The sequence below is a fragment of the Vitis vinifera genome, chromosome 1 (genome assembly GCF_030704535.1).
Source record: "Vitis vinifera cultivar Pinot Noir 40024 chromosome 1, ASM3070453v1".
In the NCBI taxonomy this organism is placed as follows: Eukaryota; Viridiplantae; Streptophyta; class Magnoliopsida; order Vitales; family Vitaceae; genus Vitis; species Vitis vinifera.
In genome coordinates this window covers 9,879,628-9,899,119 of record NC_081805.1, presented here as the reverse complement: position 1 = coordinate 9,899,119, position 19,492 = coordinate 9,879,628, and the positions used below count along the sequence as shown (strand labels likewise).

The window sequence follows — 19,492 nt, the reverse complement described above, 5'->3', positions numbered from 1 at the left end:
GAGTGGAGATATTCTTAGGAGAATCTTTATTGTCTTTTATTGTATATATGATTATTTCTTTTTCCTTTTATTGTTTTTGTATACAAGACCATTGTATCTTTTAAAGAATATATGAGACGAAGTATTTTCTAAATTTTAGTCATGGTATCAAAGCAACAACACCTCTTCAGACCCAATAAACTTTTTTTGTTCTTGTTCCATTTTCCAACATTTATTATTTTAATATTTGTTCTTATTGCTAACAAAACAGATATTGAAAAGAATGATGCAGGGAAGAATGGCAAGAGCATTTCTTCACTTTGCATCCCTCAAACAATCCTAGAACTACATTGGCGTCCTATCTCTTAAATGGAGACAACTACACCATATGGAGCAAAACAATGATCATAGCTCTTAGCGCTAAGTATAACTTTGGATTTGTTAATTGAACTATCACCAAACCTTTTGTTGCTGATGAAAATTATGTTCTTTGAAAGCAATGTGATGACATGGTTACATCTTGGATCATAAACACCATCGTTCTAGAATTTGCAAGAAACACGATTTATGCAAAAATGATAAGAGACTTATGAAAGGATCTTAAAGAAAGGTTTTCACAAATTAATGGACTTTGTATATTCAAACTGCAAAAAAAGATCATTTCGATATCGTAAGGTCAAGATTCTATGATTATTTATCATTCAAATTAAAAGTTTTGTGGGATGAGTTAAATATTTATTATCCTATACCACTATGCAATTATGAATCTAACAAAACTCTAAATGCTTATGAAGGTAGAGATCGTACCATGCAGTTTTTAATGGGTCAAATGAAATGTACATGGGTGTATGTGGTCAAATAGACCCAATTCCGGTGGTTGGAAAGATCTTCTCTTTGTTGTTTCAAGAAAAGAGACAATGGGGAATCTTAAGGGCACCACCATCATAATAAGACAACATTGCATTCGTTATAAAACAAAATAACTATTTAGGAAAACGTAAGAAGTAGAACGACTCAGACAACTCAAAACCAATTTGTAATTTTTGTGGGAGGCAAGGACATATTAAAAAAAAAATGTTACAAACTACACGGGTGCCCTCCAAGCCATAAGTTTTACAAGGGAGCAAACCAACAAAATCAGTCTCTTCCAAATCAAGCATCAACCAACTAAGTTTCTGCTACCATGTTCACCCCTGAGGTTTTCCCCTTCACTCTAGAGCAATGCAACAAATTTTAACCTTAATTAGTTTACAACCAAGTTCAAACATTATAAGTAACACTTTTCCACAAAGTAATCTATTAGGTATTGCTTTAAATGTCATTTCCTTTTCAAACTCCATTTCTCGGATTGTTGATTATGGTGCAACTAAACACATGGTATATTCTCCTTCATTCATTTCTTATATCACCTCACGTTGTTTTAAAAACGTTCAACTGCCAAATGGTTCAAAAGCATCCACAACTCACATTGGAATCATTCATTTGACTTCCAATATTGTTTTAAAAAATGTGTTGTGTATTAAGTTTTAATGTCAACTTAATATTTGTTGCAAAAATTATCGAAGATGTCAATTGTTTGATTGTTTTTTTTCGTCGATACTTGCTTTATACAATATCAGTCCTTAAAGAAGACCATTGAAACAAATAGATTACATGAGGGCCTGTTTGTTATAAAGTCAGTTTCTGATACACCCAAATGCTCTCAAGTCACATCTTTTTTTAATCCTACCTCATGACATCAATGTTTAGGACACTATAGTTTTAGTCATTTCAAATTATTTCCTAAATATATTTATGGTCTTAATCATTTTGTTGAATCTCAAATATGTACAGTTTGTCATCTTGCTAAACAAACCGTTTTCCTTTTCTTTTTTTAGTAAGAAAAAATTTGTTGCTCCTTTTGATTTGATTCATTGTGACATTTGGAGAAAATACCATACAAGTTTTTCTAATGGGGCTCATTATTTTCTTACTATTATTGATGATTATATACGGAGCACTTGGATTTATGCAAAATAACAGTGAAACTTGCCTACTTTTACTATCATTTCATGTTCATGTTGAAACTTAATTTTGCAAGAAAATTAAAATCATTCATTTTGATAATGAGTTCAAATTTGATATGAAAAAGTTTTATCAAAATAAGGGAATTATCCATGAAACAAGTTACACCAACACCTCTCAACAAAATGGAGTTATGGAGAGAAAACATGACCATTTGTTAAATGTTGGTAGAGTCTTGCATTTCCAAGCTAACCTCCCAATTCATTTTTAGGGTAAGTGTGTTTTGATTGTCACGTACCTAATAAAGAGAACTTCTATCCATTTTCTTTTAGAAAAAACACTTTATGAGTTGCTTTTTGGATCCATTCCCTCTTATAATCATTTGAGAGTGTTTGGTTGTTCGTGTTTCATAACCAATACTAGTACTACAAAAACCTAGTTTGATACAAGAGTCTCCCGTTGTGTTTTCCTTAGTTATCCATACGGTAAGAAGGGCTATAAGCTATATGATTTGAACACTAAAAGATTTTTTGTTTCAAGAGATGTTCAATTTCACGAGAATGTTTTGTCTTTTACCATAATGTTTTTCCCTTAAACAAGACTATTAACATGTTTCCAAATACACTGATTGTGTCTTTTCTTTTGGAATAACAAAAACCAATTTTTAGGCATACCGAAAATGCCAACTCTACATATTATGGTGTTCATGAATCATTTTTAGAATCCATTTGTCCTCAACCACTAGTTAGGTGATCAACTCGTGAAAAATGCTCTCCATCTTACCTTAGTGACTATCACTGTGAAATGGCCACTTGTGCTCCACCATGTTTAAAGTCTTTTTTTTTTTTGTGTCAAATGAGCACTTATTGTCTATTAAATAAATATTTGTTATATGATAAATGCTTTGCTTCATATCAATTTTTTTTAGTATCCATTTCTTCTATAGCAAAACTCAAAAGTTTTAACACAAACTGTTCTTAATGAGAATTAGAAAAAAACAATAGTATAGGAAATCAAAACCTTGAAGGTCAACTAAACATGGATTCTTGCACCTTTGTATATGAATAAAATGACAATAGGATGATAATGGGTCTACAAAATTAAGCATAAACAAAATGACTCAATTGAATGTTATAAGGTTCGTTTAGTGGCATATAACCAACAAGAATGAGTTGATTATCAAAAAATCTTTGCACCAATTGCAAAACTCACAACCATGTGTTGTCTATTTGCTATAGTTGTTATCTGTAATTGACACCTTCACCAACTTGATGTCAGTAATGCGTTCGTTAACGGAGATCTGCATGAAGAAGTATATATATAACTTCCAATGGGATTCAAGTAATTGGGAACAAAGAACTTGGTTTGCAAATTGCAGAAACCCCTTTATGGTCTTAAACAAGTATCGCATCAATGGTCTGCCAAACTATCTACTACTTTTAAGAATACAACATATACATCATCCAAGGTAGATTATTTTGTATTCATCAAAACCATGAATGATTCCTTTACAATCATCATCATCTATGTTGACGATATTCTCATTACGGGTAATGACATCACAAGGATCATTGTAGTAAAAGAAAATCTACAAAATCATTTTAAGTTGAGAGATCTTAGAAAGTGGAAATATTTCCTCAATATTGAGGTTGCACACACCAAGAAGGAGATCCATCAAAGTTAAATAAAATATGCACTAAAGCTTCTTAAGGAGTTTAACCACCTTGATTCTTGACCTTCAAAAACACCCATGGAACAAAATCTGAAGCTCAACCAAACAAACTAAAATTTTTTGATTGATGCCACTCAATATAGATGTTTAGTGGATTGTTTGTCATGCTAAACAATCAATAGACCAAACATTACTTGTAGTATGCAAATCTTTAGTCAATTTCTTGACAAGCCTAGGTTATCCCATTATGTAGCTACAATGTGAGCTTTGCATTATTTAAAGAATCTTTATTGCATTTTATTGTATATAGAATTATTTCATGTTCTTTTTATTGTTTGTATTTATAATATCATTATATCTTTTAAAAAATATACAAGAAAAAGTATTTTCTCAATTTTTGCCTGAACCAAAAAGCTTAAGAACAAAAGATAGTAATTAAAGCAAATGAGTGATTATATTGTAACTTGAAATCATTTTATATGGATGAACTCATTTCTATTTCCAAAATAAATACATGTTAATATTAGAGAAAATTTTGAAAATAAATTGAAACTAATTAATGAAATGTATCTCTAACAAGGTATTTATAATTTGAAACTTGTAATGAAATCAACTTAGGTAACTTCTTGCTTCAACGTAATACAAGAATTAAGATTTAATATTAATTTGTATGTTTTTAATTTTAAAATGTGTATAGAGAGATTAAGAAAAAATAACCAAGAAAGAAAAATTATATGAAAAGAAAATGTAAACTTAGAAAAGTCTACTAAAAGGAAGTAATTTTTTTTTAATGGGACTTTTTAGACCAAAAATACTTAATATATAAAATTACATAAACATCTTTCATTATTACCATCCCAAATAAATAAGTTTTAAAGAAAAATATATAAATTTGGTAGATTAAGATTTGCAATGGAAGAATATATAATATATTTGTATATATAAAATAATCTAATATATTTTATTTATTTTGAAGATGGAATTAAAAAAATATGAGTATAAATTAAAGAGATTTAAGGATATATGAAAAATATTTTAAATATGGTTTTAGCCTTTGAGAAGAGATGAAATTAAAAGAAAACAACCAAAATATTTTCCAAACGATGGAAGATACGAAGTAGTTTCTAAAATTACAAGCCCAACGGCCCAGTTTTGGCCCATTTTCGATAGACCTAAGAAAGGCCCAAACTAAATGAACCCATATTTATGACCCGATCCATTTCTACATACGTAACGCCTTTTGATTTGGTTTGGCTGTAGGGGCGGCTAGTATCACTGTATCACCGGCCATGGACGCCAGCAGTGGAGATGAATTCGCGGTGGGTTGCATCCTCTCCATCAAAACCTCCCTGGGAGACGAATTTGAAGGCCAAATCATCACCTACGATCGACCCTCCAACATCCTCGTCCTTCATATCCTTCTTTATTTCCATTTCATTTTTGTTTAATTGATTCTTTGTGTTAGGGAAACCCTAGAAATGCGAGTGTTTCGAATTCCATGACTTTGCTTTGATTAGCACAAGAGGGTTCGGACTCTGGACCACGCCGGAATATAAGGCTGCTAAAGGCTAACTATATAAAGGAGTTCTCTTACTTGGGTCAAGCTGAAGACCCTCTTGATCCCAAGAAGTGCTGTATTGATCTTAATGCACTCCAAGCTAGGGAAGAAGTAGCCATAAGGTGATAAAAAAAAAATGCTCGTAATCCTATTTTATTTTTGTTTCTGTTTCTCTTTTTCTGATTTTGTTATGATCTGATGGGTGAATCATAGACAAGCGGAGGCAGATGCTGAGAGGATAGGAGTGGGCGTTACTGTTGAGGCCCAGAACATTTTTGATGCACTTTCTAAGACGTAAGTGCTTTGTCAACCCTTTTGATTGTTTGGTATAATATTTTGCTGATGTATGTTTTGTTTCAATTCAGAATTTTCTTCACCAAACTCGGTGAAGATGAATTTTTTTTTATTGCATTGAGTGATATTTTTATGTTGCATCTACCCTACTAATATTCATGAGGGGAACTTGTCTTTTACCTGTTATGGAACATTATATAGAAGTGATTGCAACTTCTAAATGTTTTTGGAAGTACCCCCTTTTTATTGTTGGGTGCATATTGAGTTCATTACACACACATATATCCGTACTTACATTCATTTACAACTGTGGTTTATTCATGTAAGCTACTGTTTATACATATGTGGAACAAAGAAATCCCAGACAAGCCACTTTCCGTTAATAAAACCTTGTCAACCAAATTAGTATACTTATTATGGAAAGATAAAAGAGACTGAATCCAATAGTTTAGAACCTTTCAGCAACCAACTCACTAGCACCCACTCTCTTCCTCTTCCACTCCACCCACAAACTTATATCTGTCTATGTAAATGTTATTTGGGCCGATGCCTAAGTCATCAATACCATGCTACTAGCCTACTAGATAACTGAACTAAAGTGAAGTATGAAATGTCCCCCAGCTGGTCCCTTTCTTTGTGATGTGGTAACATTGTTCATAGTGCTCAAGGTTCAAACAGTTTCCAACCAATGTAGTGTTTAGGGTTTAGGGTCATCACAAATTGTGTTTAGGGTTGGGTTAAATGGGAGATTGTGGAAGGAGCTAAAGGGCATGTGGTGGATTCTGACGAGCAGAAGGGGTTTGGCTTTTGCTGCTAGAGTCTTTGGACGACTATTGCAAGTGGAAGGAGAAAAGGTTGTTCAAGGGAGAAATGGGATGGGTTGCAATGGCTTTGAAATAAAAAGTTGCAGTATAGTGGGTTGTAATGGCGAAAAAGCAGCAGAGATTAAGCCAAATAATTTAATAAATATACAGGAGGTCACTTCCTTGTCTTGGAAGGAGTTTGCTTTGCAGAAGCTATCAAGAGAAATCTAAAAGGGCAGGGGTCGCTATGTAGTTATACATGGGGAATGGTGAGTATTGATTTGGTGAGTAGGTGGGGACTAAAAGCCAACTCTGCACCAAAGTTGGCTAATGTGTAACAATGGGAAAAACCTTTATTGGAAAACCTATGGATGATTTTTTTTTTTTTTTGATAAGTAAACAAGATATGCATTAGAAAAGGCTAAACGCCACAAAGCATACAGGGAGTATACAAGACGGCTACAGCCTCAAAAAGAAAAAAAGGACCAAAAAGAACTACCTCCCCTTAAGTGGAAGCTATCCACTCCAAAAATCCTATAAGGGAGAAAGACTCCTCACCTAAATACACTTTGGCCCAATTCCATAAGTTACAGACAAAAGAATTCTTTAATTTATGAATATTCAACGCACCCCCCCCCTAAAGGCTAACCTATTCCTTTCCTTCCAAACCATCCAAAAAATACACAACGGAATGGATTTCCAAATCTTTTTCCTTTTCTTCCCTACAAATGAACCCCTCCAGGAGATTAAAGCCTCCTTTACAGTTTCTGGGAGGACCCACTTAACATCTATCAACCCAAAAAGAATATCCCCTAGAGCTCTAGTCACTATACAGTGTAAAAGAATATGATTTACATTCTCTTCTTCACAACCACACAAAAAGCAACAATTTGGGAGTTGCACCCCTCTTATCTGGAGTCTGTCCAGAGTGAGCACCTTCCCCCACGTAGCCTCCCAAGCAAAAAAACAAACTTTAGTTGGCACCCTATCCACCCATATTCTCCTTGCGGGAAACATTGTGGCATTTGGCTTGTCCAGCAGCCTGTAAGCTTCCTTGACCCTGAAAAGACCATTTCTTCCCTGCCTCCACATAACTGAATCATCCTCCAGGAAAGGCCTATGACCCCTCAAAGTATGGAGCAAATCCCCAACCATATCCAACTCCCAATCATTGAAGTCCCTCACAAAAACAAGATTCCAATCTCCTTGGCCCGAATCTTGGTCCCACATCTCCTCAATCGTAGCGTCCCTATGCGCGGCGAGGACAAAAAGATGATTGAAGCATTGGGACAACGGAGTGTCAGTGCACCAACTATCTTTCCAAAATTTGATTTTGGTTGATTTTGGAACCCTTCCCAACTAGAAAAGCCAAATTTTCCCAGCACCATTCAGATTCTTTCATAATCTCCTTCCAGACCCCTACTCCAACTGCCTCACTAGCCTTCTTTAACCTCCATCCATAATCCTCTTGCCCATATTTCGTAGTGATCACTTGTTTCCAAAGGTTATCCTTTTCATAAGCAAACCTCCAAATCCACTTGCCCAGCAAGGCTCTATTCAGAGTGGCTATTCTCCTTAATCCTAGCCCTCCCTTGTGTTTTTCTGTACAGACCACATTCCATTTAACTAGATGAACTTTTCCCTCCAAGTTTCCTCCCCCCCATAGGAAATCTCTTTGGGTTTTCTCCACTCTTTTAGCAACGGACTTGGGCATTCGGAAAATAGACAAGTGGTATATTGGCATGCTAGCCAAGGTGCTTTTTATAAGAGTGATCCTTCCCCCTTTGGAGATGTACTGTCTTTTCCAAAGCGAAAGTCTCCTCCTGACCCTCTCTTCCACTCCATCCCACATAGAAGTAGCCTTATTGGGAACCCCTAAGGGGAGTCCCAAATAGTGAGAGGGCAGAGACCCCACCCTGCACCCTAGCTTAGCTGCCATCTCAAGAATCTCCTCCACTTCTCCAACTGGAATGATTTCGCTTTTGGCTAGATTAATTCGAAGACCCGAAGCCGCTTCAAACCAAAAGAGAATCCAGCTTAGATGAGAAACTTGCTCTTTGCTCGCCTCACAAAACACGATTGTGTCATCAGCAAAAAATAGGTGGGAGATATTCAAGGAAGTTCTACTACCACCCCGAATGTTGCATCCTGATAGATATCCCCCCTCCACCGCTCTCCTGATAAAAACGTCCAGAACCTCCATTCCCATAATAAAGAGGTAAGGAGATAGAGGATCCCCTTGACGAAGCCCTCTAGTGCTAGGGAAAAACCCAGCTGGCACTCCATTAACAAGAATAGAGAATTTAGCAGAAGACACGCAGCTCCACATCCATCCCACCCACTTGGTTTCAAAGCCCATTTTTTGAAGGACCTTCATTAAGAAATTCCAATTGATGCTGTCATAAGCTTTTTCTATATCCAATTTGCAAATAAGACCCTTTTCTTTTCTCTTCTGCCACGAATCTATCACCTCATTAGCAATTAAGGACGCATCCAGAATTTGTCTTCCCATTACAAAGGCATTCTGAGCAATAGAAACCACCTTACCAATCACTTTTTTGAGCCTATTAGCTAAGACTTTAGCCAAAAGTTATAGAGCCCCCCCAACAGGCTGATAGGTCTAAAGTCTCCAAGATCCTCAGCCCCGCTTTTCTTAGGTATCAACACCAAAAAAGTATTGTTGAGGCTCCTAACAAAGGAATTATGCTCATGAAATTCTTTAAACATCTCCATGATCTCCTCTTTGGTAAACTCCCATGCGTTTTGCCAGAAGGCTACGGTAAAACCATCCGGGCCAGGGGCTTTATCCCCACTCATCTCCATCAGCGCCGAATGAATCTCAATCTCTGCAAATGGGATTTCCAGACTCTCTGCTTCTTGCTGGCTGATGCAACCCACCTGAATTCTACCAATATCCGTCTTCCAAACCATATCTTCAGAAAGCATCTGCTGAAACGAATTCACAACTCCTTCTCTCACCTCCTACTCCTCTACTAGCCACTCCTCATTAACCTTAATTCTGTCCATAGCGTTGTTTCTTCGATGAGCACTTGCCATTCTATGGAAGAACCCCGTGTTTCTATCCCCCTCCCTTAACCAAATCTCCCTTGAGTGCTGTCTCCAATGGGCTTCCTCCAACAGCACCTATTTCTTAAAGGAATCTTTAGCTTCTTTTTTAATTCAGCTTCCTCCACAGTCAAGTTTCTCTCACTTTCCACCCGATCCCAAAAGTCTACTTGTTGTAAGGCTGAAGCTTTATTAGTTTCCAGCCTCCCAAAAACCTCTTTGTTCCAAACTTTCAGCTTCTTTTTAATTTCCTTCATTTTAACAGCCAATCTATAGCTAGCACTGCCCTTGACTTCAATTCCCTACCACCAGGTTCTAACAATGTCTTTAAACCCCTCAACCTTAAGCCACATATTTTCGAATCTAAACGGGGTTGGGCCTCTTCTTATTCCACCCCCCTCTAACACGATTGGGAAATGATCAGAAATTGGCCGAGACAACCTGCTCTGAGTGACTCCACTAAACTGATCTAACCAGCTTAGGGAAACTAAAAATCTGTCTAGTCTCGCCCACGCCTGATTATTAAGCCCCCCATTCCAGGTGAACTCTCTCCCCTGAAGGGGCAGGTCCACTAGCTCTAGATCATCCACAGTCTCTGCAAATCTCCTCATGGCTGAGCTGATTCTTCTGTGGCTGCTCCTTTCTTGTTGAAACAGAGTGATATTGAAATCCCCACCAAGACACCAGGGATCATCCCAAAGGCCTCTTATCGCCCTAAATTCTTCCCACATACCCTCCCTTTCCACTTTGGTAAATGGGCCATACACTCCCGTAAAAACCTAAGTAGCCCCATTTTCTATAGTCTTGAATCTACAAGACAATGTGAAATGACCCTCCTCCCAATCCAAAATATCCAAGACCCTCTTGTCCCAGCATATCAAAATGTCACTCGCAGCCCCCTCCGCATTTAGGGCTCTCCAATCTATAAATCTCCCCGTGCCCAGACTTCTCACAATACCCTCCAACATCTCCTGAATCTTGGAAAACCTATGGATGATGAAAGTGGTAATGTTGAACAATTCCTTGTTTTTGTTTGAGCTGTTATTCCTGTGGTAAAGCAAAGAGTTTTAGAAGGAGATTGTCTTTAAGTGGGGTCCTCCTATGGGACGATCTGACATTTAGAGAAAAGAATCATGGGTGAAATTGCCTAGGCTGCTGGTGCAATTGTGGGGGAGAGAAAATTTCAAGGAAGTGAGTGATATAAGTGGAGGCTTTATAGTGGTGGATGAAGAAATAGAGATTTGATGGAAATTTCTTGTGGGTGAGAATCTTGGTAAAGAAACAATAAAAAAATTAAAACACACACACACACACACACATGCGCGATTGCATGGGATAGGGAGGTGCCATGTAAGTTAGGGTTGGTAGTTGATTTTGCATCCTTTCGTATTCCATTATAGTGGAAAAATTCAATATGGTATTTGCTTTTAAAGATAGCAGCAGCATTGAGAGCTGCATCAAGCGTTCTTCAAAACGAAAAAGGGAGTTATGAGATTGAAGAAGTGTGGGCACATTCATGGGCCCTAATGCATGTGGGAAAGAGGGTCTTTCCAAAGGAGGACATGCAACTATCAAAGAGAAAGAGTGTCATAGAGAGGTTATGACTTCTATGCCCTTCCTTGGGCCTTTTGATTGTAGATGGGATTCGATATCCCCTTAAAAGTTTATCATTGAAGTTTGTTGATGGGAAAAAGAAAAAAGGGGGTTGCATGTGCCACTCAAATGCCATACATGGACCGGTTAGGATGGCTTGTTGGACTTATAAGGGGAAACCACTAGCGCATATGGCTATTGGGCCATAAGTAGGGGAGAGTCTATTGGGTTGGAGCATCCGAAGGATGTTAGGCCTAGTTGTATGCTTGTATTAGAGAGTTGTGTGGACCTAGGAGATATGGAGAGGTGGATTTGAAAGTGGGTTTCAAGAGTAAGGATATCTTTTAGACTTGGGCTGGTGGAATTAAGCAAAGCCTTTTAAAGAGGGTCTAATACATCTTGTGCCCCTAAGTATTTGGGAATGGAAGTGGGCTTTCAAAGTTCTCTTTCTCTCTCTCTCTTTTTTATTTTTTATTTATTTTTATTGAAATGTGTGAAAAAGAAAATGGCAAGAGTTTGTAAAGGAATGTCATAGTTTTTTCTTTGGACCTAGAGCCTTTCTCCTTTACATTGGGAATGGGTCTTCAAAGTATCTTAGGTTGGTGGGCCTTTTATGTGAAGAAATTTAAGTTAAGATCACGCGACTTGTCTCTCAGGTCTATCACATGTAGCTTAACGACTGATATTCCCTTATCTTTCAAGGAGTTTGAGATGCAGAGGGTTGATTCAAATGAAAATCCAAATGTTAGAATGGAGTCAACAATGGTGGATCAATCCAACATGGCTTCAATTAGAAATGGTCCATTGCAAATAATTCTTAAGAATAAACGATGTATTGAATTTTCAAAAATCACTCTAAACCCTATTCCTAGAATAAAGGTTAATGACAGAGTGTTTAGGGAAGCTTGCTTTGGTGATCTTATTGTCTCTCACCCTCGGTGGAAGATTCTAGCATGCCCCTATCATTGTTGAAGGGGAACACAAAATATGGTTTAAATCCATCCCTTAAACCAGACAAGAAATTACTCTAGTTTTTCAAAAATGCAAGGGTAGCTAAGGAAGACCATGAAAATAATATTCTAAGAATTCTAATGGAGATTGAAGTGAAAAAGGGGTCTCAGTAGTTTAATTTGATTAAGGAAGACAAAAGTAAAAATCAGCTTAAGGAATGACAATGCAACTCATAAAACTATATACTATCAATGATGATGGAAATGCAAGAAAAGAAGTGGAGAATGCAGCTAAAGGAGGTCACTAATGAAAAAGTGTGGTCTCTCTTGAAATGTGAGAGAACTACATGATTCGAGTAAGGTGATCAAATCTTTTGTTTGGGCTAAAAAATGAGACTTGATTTGTTACCAGGAAAACAAAGTCAGTTCTATGACTGTTGGGTTACTAAGAAATCTGGGAGTGGATTGGAAATTAGAATGGGCTTCTCTTGATGCTAGGGGTTTAATAAGAAATAAGAAGGATTTTTTTGATGTGGGATTCTAGAGTTCTAGAGTATTTAGATTTAAAGGTTGCATCATATTCTCTATCTTTTCGATTTAAAAAATCAGAAGATGATTTCATTTGGGTGTTCATAGGGATTTATGGACCTTTGAGTTAGAAGGTGAGAAAAGAGACATTGGAGGAGTTAGGCTCCATTAGAGGGTTGTGGGAAGAGCCCTGGTGTTTAGTTAAGGGTTTTAATATGATTCGTCATCAAGTTTAAAAGAGAAGCTATAGAGATTTATCATCAGCTATAAGGGATTTGTCTAAGTGCATAAGGAGTTTTTGGTGACCTACTACTAGTAGGTGGTGGCTTGGAGTGGAGGGTAGGACGGCTTCTCTAAATTCATCTAGATCCCTTTTTGTTCTCAAGTGGTTAGGAGGAGCATTCTTATTTTGTATCTAAGTGACACTACCTTAGGCAAATATCATATCATTCTCTTAACTTGCTTGATTATGGGGGTGTCAAAAGCAGAAAGTCTCTTTTTATATTCAAAAACATATGGTTGAAAGTTAAAGGATGTAGGTAGTTTGTCAAGTCTTCATGGCAGCATTATAAATTTAGGTGAAAACCTAGTTTGTGCTTGTTGAGATGCTACAAGCCTTGGAAGATGATGTAAGGAAATGGAATGGATAGGTCTTTGACAATATCTCCTTTCAAAAAGAAGCAAGTCTACCCAAGATAAGATATTTCGTTAGTAAAGACAGGAAAGCTCTATTGCTTGACAGGGACAAGATGAACCAAAATTTGGTAAAAAAAAATTAACACAATAACCTAGCTATTTTGGAAGACGACTCATGCAAATGAAAATTTAGGTTTCTATGGCCAAATGAAGGGAATTAAAGCACTAATTTTTTCCATTATATGTCTAACGCATGCTGAAGAGGGAATTATATTTGGCATTCAGATCATGCAAAATTGAAGGGTGGGATCTTGTAGTTTTCCAATCTATGTTTGAGAATCATTATTATAGGAGATGTGATGTGGAGGAGGATTTCTTCAAGTGCATTGGCATTATGGATAGTGAAAGTTTGGCATCTTTTTAGGGAGGAAGAGTTAGTGGAGACTTCAACAAATGTGAGGTTGATAAAGAGCATAATATCAAGATTTTCAATAAGAAGGAATTTCCTAAGCAAAAAATTAGGATACGCTCTCCAACTCCCAATCATGGAAGGGTCTTTTGAATTACACCAACTACTAACCTCCACTACCTCTCCCTTCCCACAGGTCTACAACTTGAGCATTCTTATGAGAGGCTAGACTAAACAGCAGAGAAAATGCTACTTTCAAATAGCTCTCCCTTAGCCAACTGTCCTACCAAAATTTTATTTGTCTACCATTATGAATATGGATAGTTGTCCTGATCCTAAACTGCCCACAAACTCGAACCAAAAGTTTCCCTCACCTCACAAGTATTCCCTCCCCTCCCCTCCCAACAAACCCCCCACTGCGCCCCCCCCCCCTCCTTTTTCCTCTTTGCCCCAACCCCCTCAATAATTTCCTTGAATAATTTTCCTCCATCATCTCTCCTGATCAAGGGAAAAACCTCCACAACCATTTGCCAAGTAAGGCCTAATTAAGAACCTCTAGTCTTCTAATACCCAAACCTCCAAACTTTTTATCTTCAAACCTTAGACCAACTCACTAAGTTCACCTTATTGCATTCCCAAATATTTCCCCCAAAAAAATCTCTTTGCATCTTTTCTAGCTTGATTCTCACCTTATGAGGAATAGAAAAGAGGGACATAAACTAAGATTGGAAAGTTGGAGAGAGTACTCTTCAGAAGAATTAATCTACCTCTCTTTGACAAATATTGCTTCTTCCAAGAGTCCAATCTCCTATTGAATCTTTCCTCGACAGCATCCCACAAAATGCAAGACTTATGAGGCAATCCCAGTCCCAAGGGCAGACCAAGTAGTGGGAAGCCTTCCAACCTTACAACCGAGAAAAGAAGCCAATTATCCACTTCCTCCATCTCCCCCACTGGAATGAGCTAACCTTTTTACAGATTAATTTTCAAACCTGACACAATCTCAAAGCCAATTACAATCCACCCTTCCTTTTGTTTATAGGATGCCTCTTGTATACCCTTCTATGTACATAGGGTGCACCCCCATTGTTTCAGTGTTGTCTAATACATCTTGTATGCCTATTAAAATAAATAAATGAATAAATAAGAAGAAGTAGATACTCTAGTTACAAAGTTCAACTTCAAAATTTATAATGGTGAGATGGAGTTTCTATGCATAGAGAGGTGTTGAATGAACTAGGCACAGTTGATTTAGAGTCCAAAAATGTCAGATATGAATTTATTGCAGCTGAAAATATTTATGAGTCTACTAAGAAGATATAAATGGAGTTAGGGTGGCCAGTTTCAGTTCATCAAGATGCGTAAGCGAGATGCTTTGTGTTTAGGGTTGGGAAGGCTATCAATATAGTGCCCAGGCTTAAAGCTCATGTTGGGGAAGTATATTTTGTAGGATCATATTCCTGAATCTAATCATTGAATGAGTATCAACATTGTCTGTAGAGGAGATTTGAAGTTAATCCATATGCAATTTCGATGCATGAGTGCTAGGAATTTTATTTGGAGAGACTGGAGCTGCAAAGAGGTTAATGTCTAGAAAGAAGCTAATTTTTATGCAGATTGGTGAGCCTTCTATTGCTTAAGGAACAGGATGCAAGTCAGAGGCCCTCTAAAAAAACTAGTGGTGTATAATTTGGTTTTGCATGAGGCATCTTGTATGTAGTGAAGTTCACCAAATCTTTCAGTGACTGTATACCAAAAGGCTTTGTGAATCATGGTAGGGAAAAAGAGAATTCTTTTCCTGCCTCTATTCCAAGTTAAACTTTTATAAATTGCTAAAATGTATATTATGTAAAAACAGCCTAGAATTGGGAGTTGCAAAGGTGCAAGGTCTTGTCAGCACAATTTAGACTGAAGTCCAACACCTACTGAATGCACGTGTCCTCAGAAAAAGTTGATCTTACATGATGCAGTTGTTTTTGGCTTCCTCATGCAGCTCTGGAGATGATAAGAAATCTGAAACATCATACCTTTTAGCTCATAAATGCCAAGTTTGTTAACCTTTAAATCATCCTTGAATTTGAAATTTTCTCTTGAATCCTATGTTTGGCTCTTGAAAATTTTAAGGGAAAATGCAAGGAAAAGAAAATAGAGAGGAAAAATAGAAGAAAAATAAAAAATAAATTTAAAATTAATAGGTTATTTTTATATACTTAGTCAAACACATTTCACTTAATTTGCTTCTTCTATATAAAGATTAAAGAATTTGAAAATGCATAATTTCTATTAATTTTATTATATTTGATTTTCTTTCATATTTTTCATGGTACACCAAACATATTCCTTAACATTTTTTAACTTCATTGAGTGCTTTCCTAGAACCAAACATAGCATAAGGGTATATTTGAAACTTGGAAAATGCAAAGGAATGAAAAACCTGGCAAGGAAAATCACATTCCTGTGTTTGGATGATGTTTAAAATCATGTGGGAAAAAATATATGAAGGAAAATACTAAGGAAAAGATTAAAATATTTTCCTTATTATTTTCCTAAAAAAAAAAAGGTGAGGAAAGTTGAGAAAAAAGTGGGGAAGAAAATCATGGGGCTCTTCATAACACAGAACAACTCTCTCTTCTCACCACAAGTCTATCTTCACTTGTGTTATTCCCTTTTTATTATTATTTTTATTTTTTTTGTCTAAATTCTCTTGTGTTCTACATGTGGCATCATTGAATAGCAGAAATTTTAGGGTCCACATCCTATGATGGACATGTAGCTGCCATTGATGTGCTTGCCGTGTTGTTCTAACCTGAGTTTCTTTGTTTTTGCTTTTGTGTCCACTTTTCCTATATTTGTCTCCCATATTGGTTATTATGGAGATATTGGTGTTTTAGGTCCTTCTCATATTCATTTTATTTTCCTTTTGTTTTTTGCTTCAATAACCAAACAAGTAAAAATACATTCTTTGGGATTTTAATTTTTTTCCTGCTCTTTTTTTTCCTTCTCCTCCTTCTCATGTCTATTTTTCTCCTTCAAACTTTCCAAGATTCAAATTCTTTAATTATGGAATTACAATTTTTTAAGTTTCAAGTTAATCCCCTTCCCATCTACTGTCCAAGTTGTTTGTCTATTCAACAAAACATTGTTTAGTCTCATTACTTCAGGTCTTTTTTTCAGGTCAGATTTTTGTATATGGTTTTACAGTTCTGTGAAATGAATAGTTTGTTTCTGATTGAAAAAAAAAAAAAAAATCTCTTTGATAAAAAGGTGATCTCTTCCCTTGTATGCTCCCTCAAAGTTATTTCCCTTCCCATATGAAGTTGACTTATCACTTATGGACAGCATTGACTTTAATGAGTCCTTTGGTTCCCTCGTGAATCGGAATGTTCAATAAGTGGCTTGTAGCTTTTATAACCTGTATTTGTAATTTTATTTTCCAATACTGTTGAATGCTGCTTAGCAAAATAGTTGTTTGTGCCTTCTACTCCTATTTGTACTTGTGCTTATATGCATGATATAATATTTTGTGTGCATGAACCATGAAATTATTAATAATATGAGAATTAAAGTGCTCTGATTTAGATTTCAATGTCTCTCAACATGCAACATGGTTTGTTCAATTTTGTTTTTTAATTTTAGTTTGTTGGCCATGGTTCTCACATCATTGAGAACTTTGTTGAAATTTCTAGGAAGATGTTACCATTGACCTGTTATTAATTTTAACTGATTCAATTGATATAAAATCAGACTTCCAGTGCGCTGGGACAAGACTGCCATAGTTGTGATGAATGAAGTCCGTGTCAGTAGTCCGTATCTCCCTGAATCTGTTAGTGGAGGAACTCCTGCTGCCAATGAGCGGGTGAAGAAAGTGGTAAGAAGCTTGAAGAAAACCAAATTTGATTATGCTTAAAGTTTAACAAGGAGAATCATTTTGTTTGTTCTTTTCCTTTTTTCTTTTTTCTTTTTTCTTTTTTGTTTTCTGTCCTTCCCTGCACCGTTTAGCTTGAGTTTGAAAGGAAGAGGTTGCAAGCTCGTGTTGCTGGGCAGTGATGGTTTCACTTTTCTGTTGTCTTTTTGCTGGGAAAAGGATCGTAAGGTAATAGTTATGATGAGGGTTCGTTGCTTGTACCCAACCTTACAGAGACAATCTAAAAGCTTAATTAATGAAACAGTTTAGTTTTCAAATAATAACCAAGTTGTAGCAATTCTTTCACTGCGCTGCTCCTTGCTGATTATTTTAATCGTCGTCCTGTTAATTGAGTAGATTGGAAGCAGTTTTTCTGGGTTTATTGAGATCACATGTTAAGACTGTTGCAAAGTGCTTACATGTTTCCTATGGAAAATGCAGTCTAACATGCAAAATCACTTGGATCTCATGGCCGATTGATTTCTTTCTGTCTTTGTCATCGATCCACTTTAGGGTTTCCCATCTTGAGGATAAATTGAAAATAAGTATTATTGCAGTTGGTTATCTAAATGCTAAAATATAAGATGAATGAAATATCGAGTGCTGATATGATCGTGAATGTGTATAGAAATTTGATTTGGTTTTAAATTTGAAATATTGCTGATATGATCAAAATCTCAATGATGGCGTGTGATCTATGTTAAGGGTTATCAACTTCTATAATTCTAATTATAGACTGAGTCATATGAATATAGGCTCCATGGTAACGAGTCTTAAGGACCTGATGAATCTGTTGACAAAAGTGCTTGGCAATTCAGAACAAACAGATGGGATGAGTTAGGGGTTAGATCATAGGTGGATTTAAACTTCCTTAAAATATTTGTTGTTTCTATACTATATAATACAGGTGGGGAGGCAATTTTGTTGTGATTGTTTTTGAACCTTATTTTCTCCTAATATTTATCGAATTCTCATTTCCTTTGTTTAAAGATCTCTGGCCTATGGTGGCACAATCGTAAATAATACAAAATTTAATGTTAAAACTGGATATGAATAATGAGTGCCAGGTTTGACAAGTTGACGTGGTAGAGAAATTGACCGAATAAAAAAAAAAAAAATCCACTTACAATGGATAAGAATAATCTTATCAATTGTGATTTAGATAATATATATATATATATATATATATATATATATATATATATTTAGGACATTGTGATTGAAGTATAATTTTTTATTTATTTTAATTTGATAAGAGTTAAAAATTTCATCTGAAATTATTATTTTAATTTCTTAAAAGTTTAAGAAATATTATTTTTAAGAAATTCTAGTTAAATAGAATTAATAATTTTTTTATTTATTACAATTTTAGGAAAAAAACTGTCAAATAAATCCTATTTGACTAGGTCATACTCACCACCTCAACAAATAATAATATATGCTTGTTTAGTAAATAGTAAAAAAATAATTAATTACTTTTAATTTGATATATAATTTTTTTATTAAAAATAAATATATGTATAGAGTTTCCATGATGCTACCATATTTTTTAAAAAGAATAAAAAAATTATTTCATTTTTTATAAGTTTGTTAATTAATTAAAAAAATGACAGAATAATTAGTTTTCAATAAACACTAAACGGGTCGGGTTGGTTAGAAGAATCTAACAGGGGGTGGGCTCCTGGCCCAGCCGTCGACCCAATTGCTACAACAGATTGGGCTGGTGGCTTAACACCTCTAAGAGCACGGCGGGTGGCAAGCCCATGGACCAATGGTGTGTTCTGTGTGATATGGGTTATTTATATTTCTAGTAAATAGGTTGGGTTTAGGGTAGTAGAATCTAATGGACGAGTGGATGGCCGGTTCGAGAGCCCAGCTCAATTGATATAATGGGTTGGGATGGGCTAGCCTATGTAAGGAAACAGTTGGTGGCATGACTCATGGTCATTTGTGTGTAGGGATGGCAACGGGGCGGGTTTTTTCGGGTACCCGCCCTGCCCCGCCCCTAATGGGATGGGATTAAAATTTATTAAACGGGTTTGGGATTTTTTTTTTAAACCCGGGGCGGGTTCGGGTATTGCCCCATCCTGCCCCGT

General features: G+C 36.1%; 1 protein-coding gene across 1 annotated transcript; it reads left to right on the top strand.

Annotated features, from left to right (window-relative positions):
- Positions 1-4,886: 4,886 nt before the first annotated feature.
- LOC100267269 (uncharacterized) lies at positions 4,887-17,702 on the top strand. The gene is made up of 5 exons (XM_059740252.1): positions 4,887-5,069; positions 5,177-5,335; positions 5,427-5,507; positions 17,237-17,360; positions 17,492-17,702. Exons 1-5 carry the CDS (start codon positions 4,945-4,947, stop codon positions 17,537-17,539), a joined length of 537 nt encoding a protein of 178 aa, XP_059596235.1. The 5' UTR covers positions 4,887-4,944; the 3' UTR covers positions 17,540-17,702.
- The last annotated feature ends 1,790 nt before the right edge of the window (positions 17,703-19,492 follow it).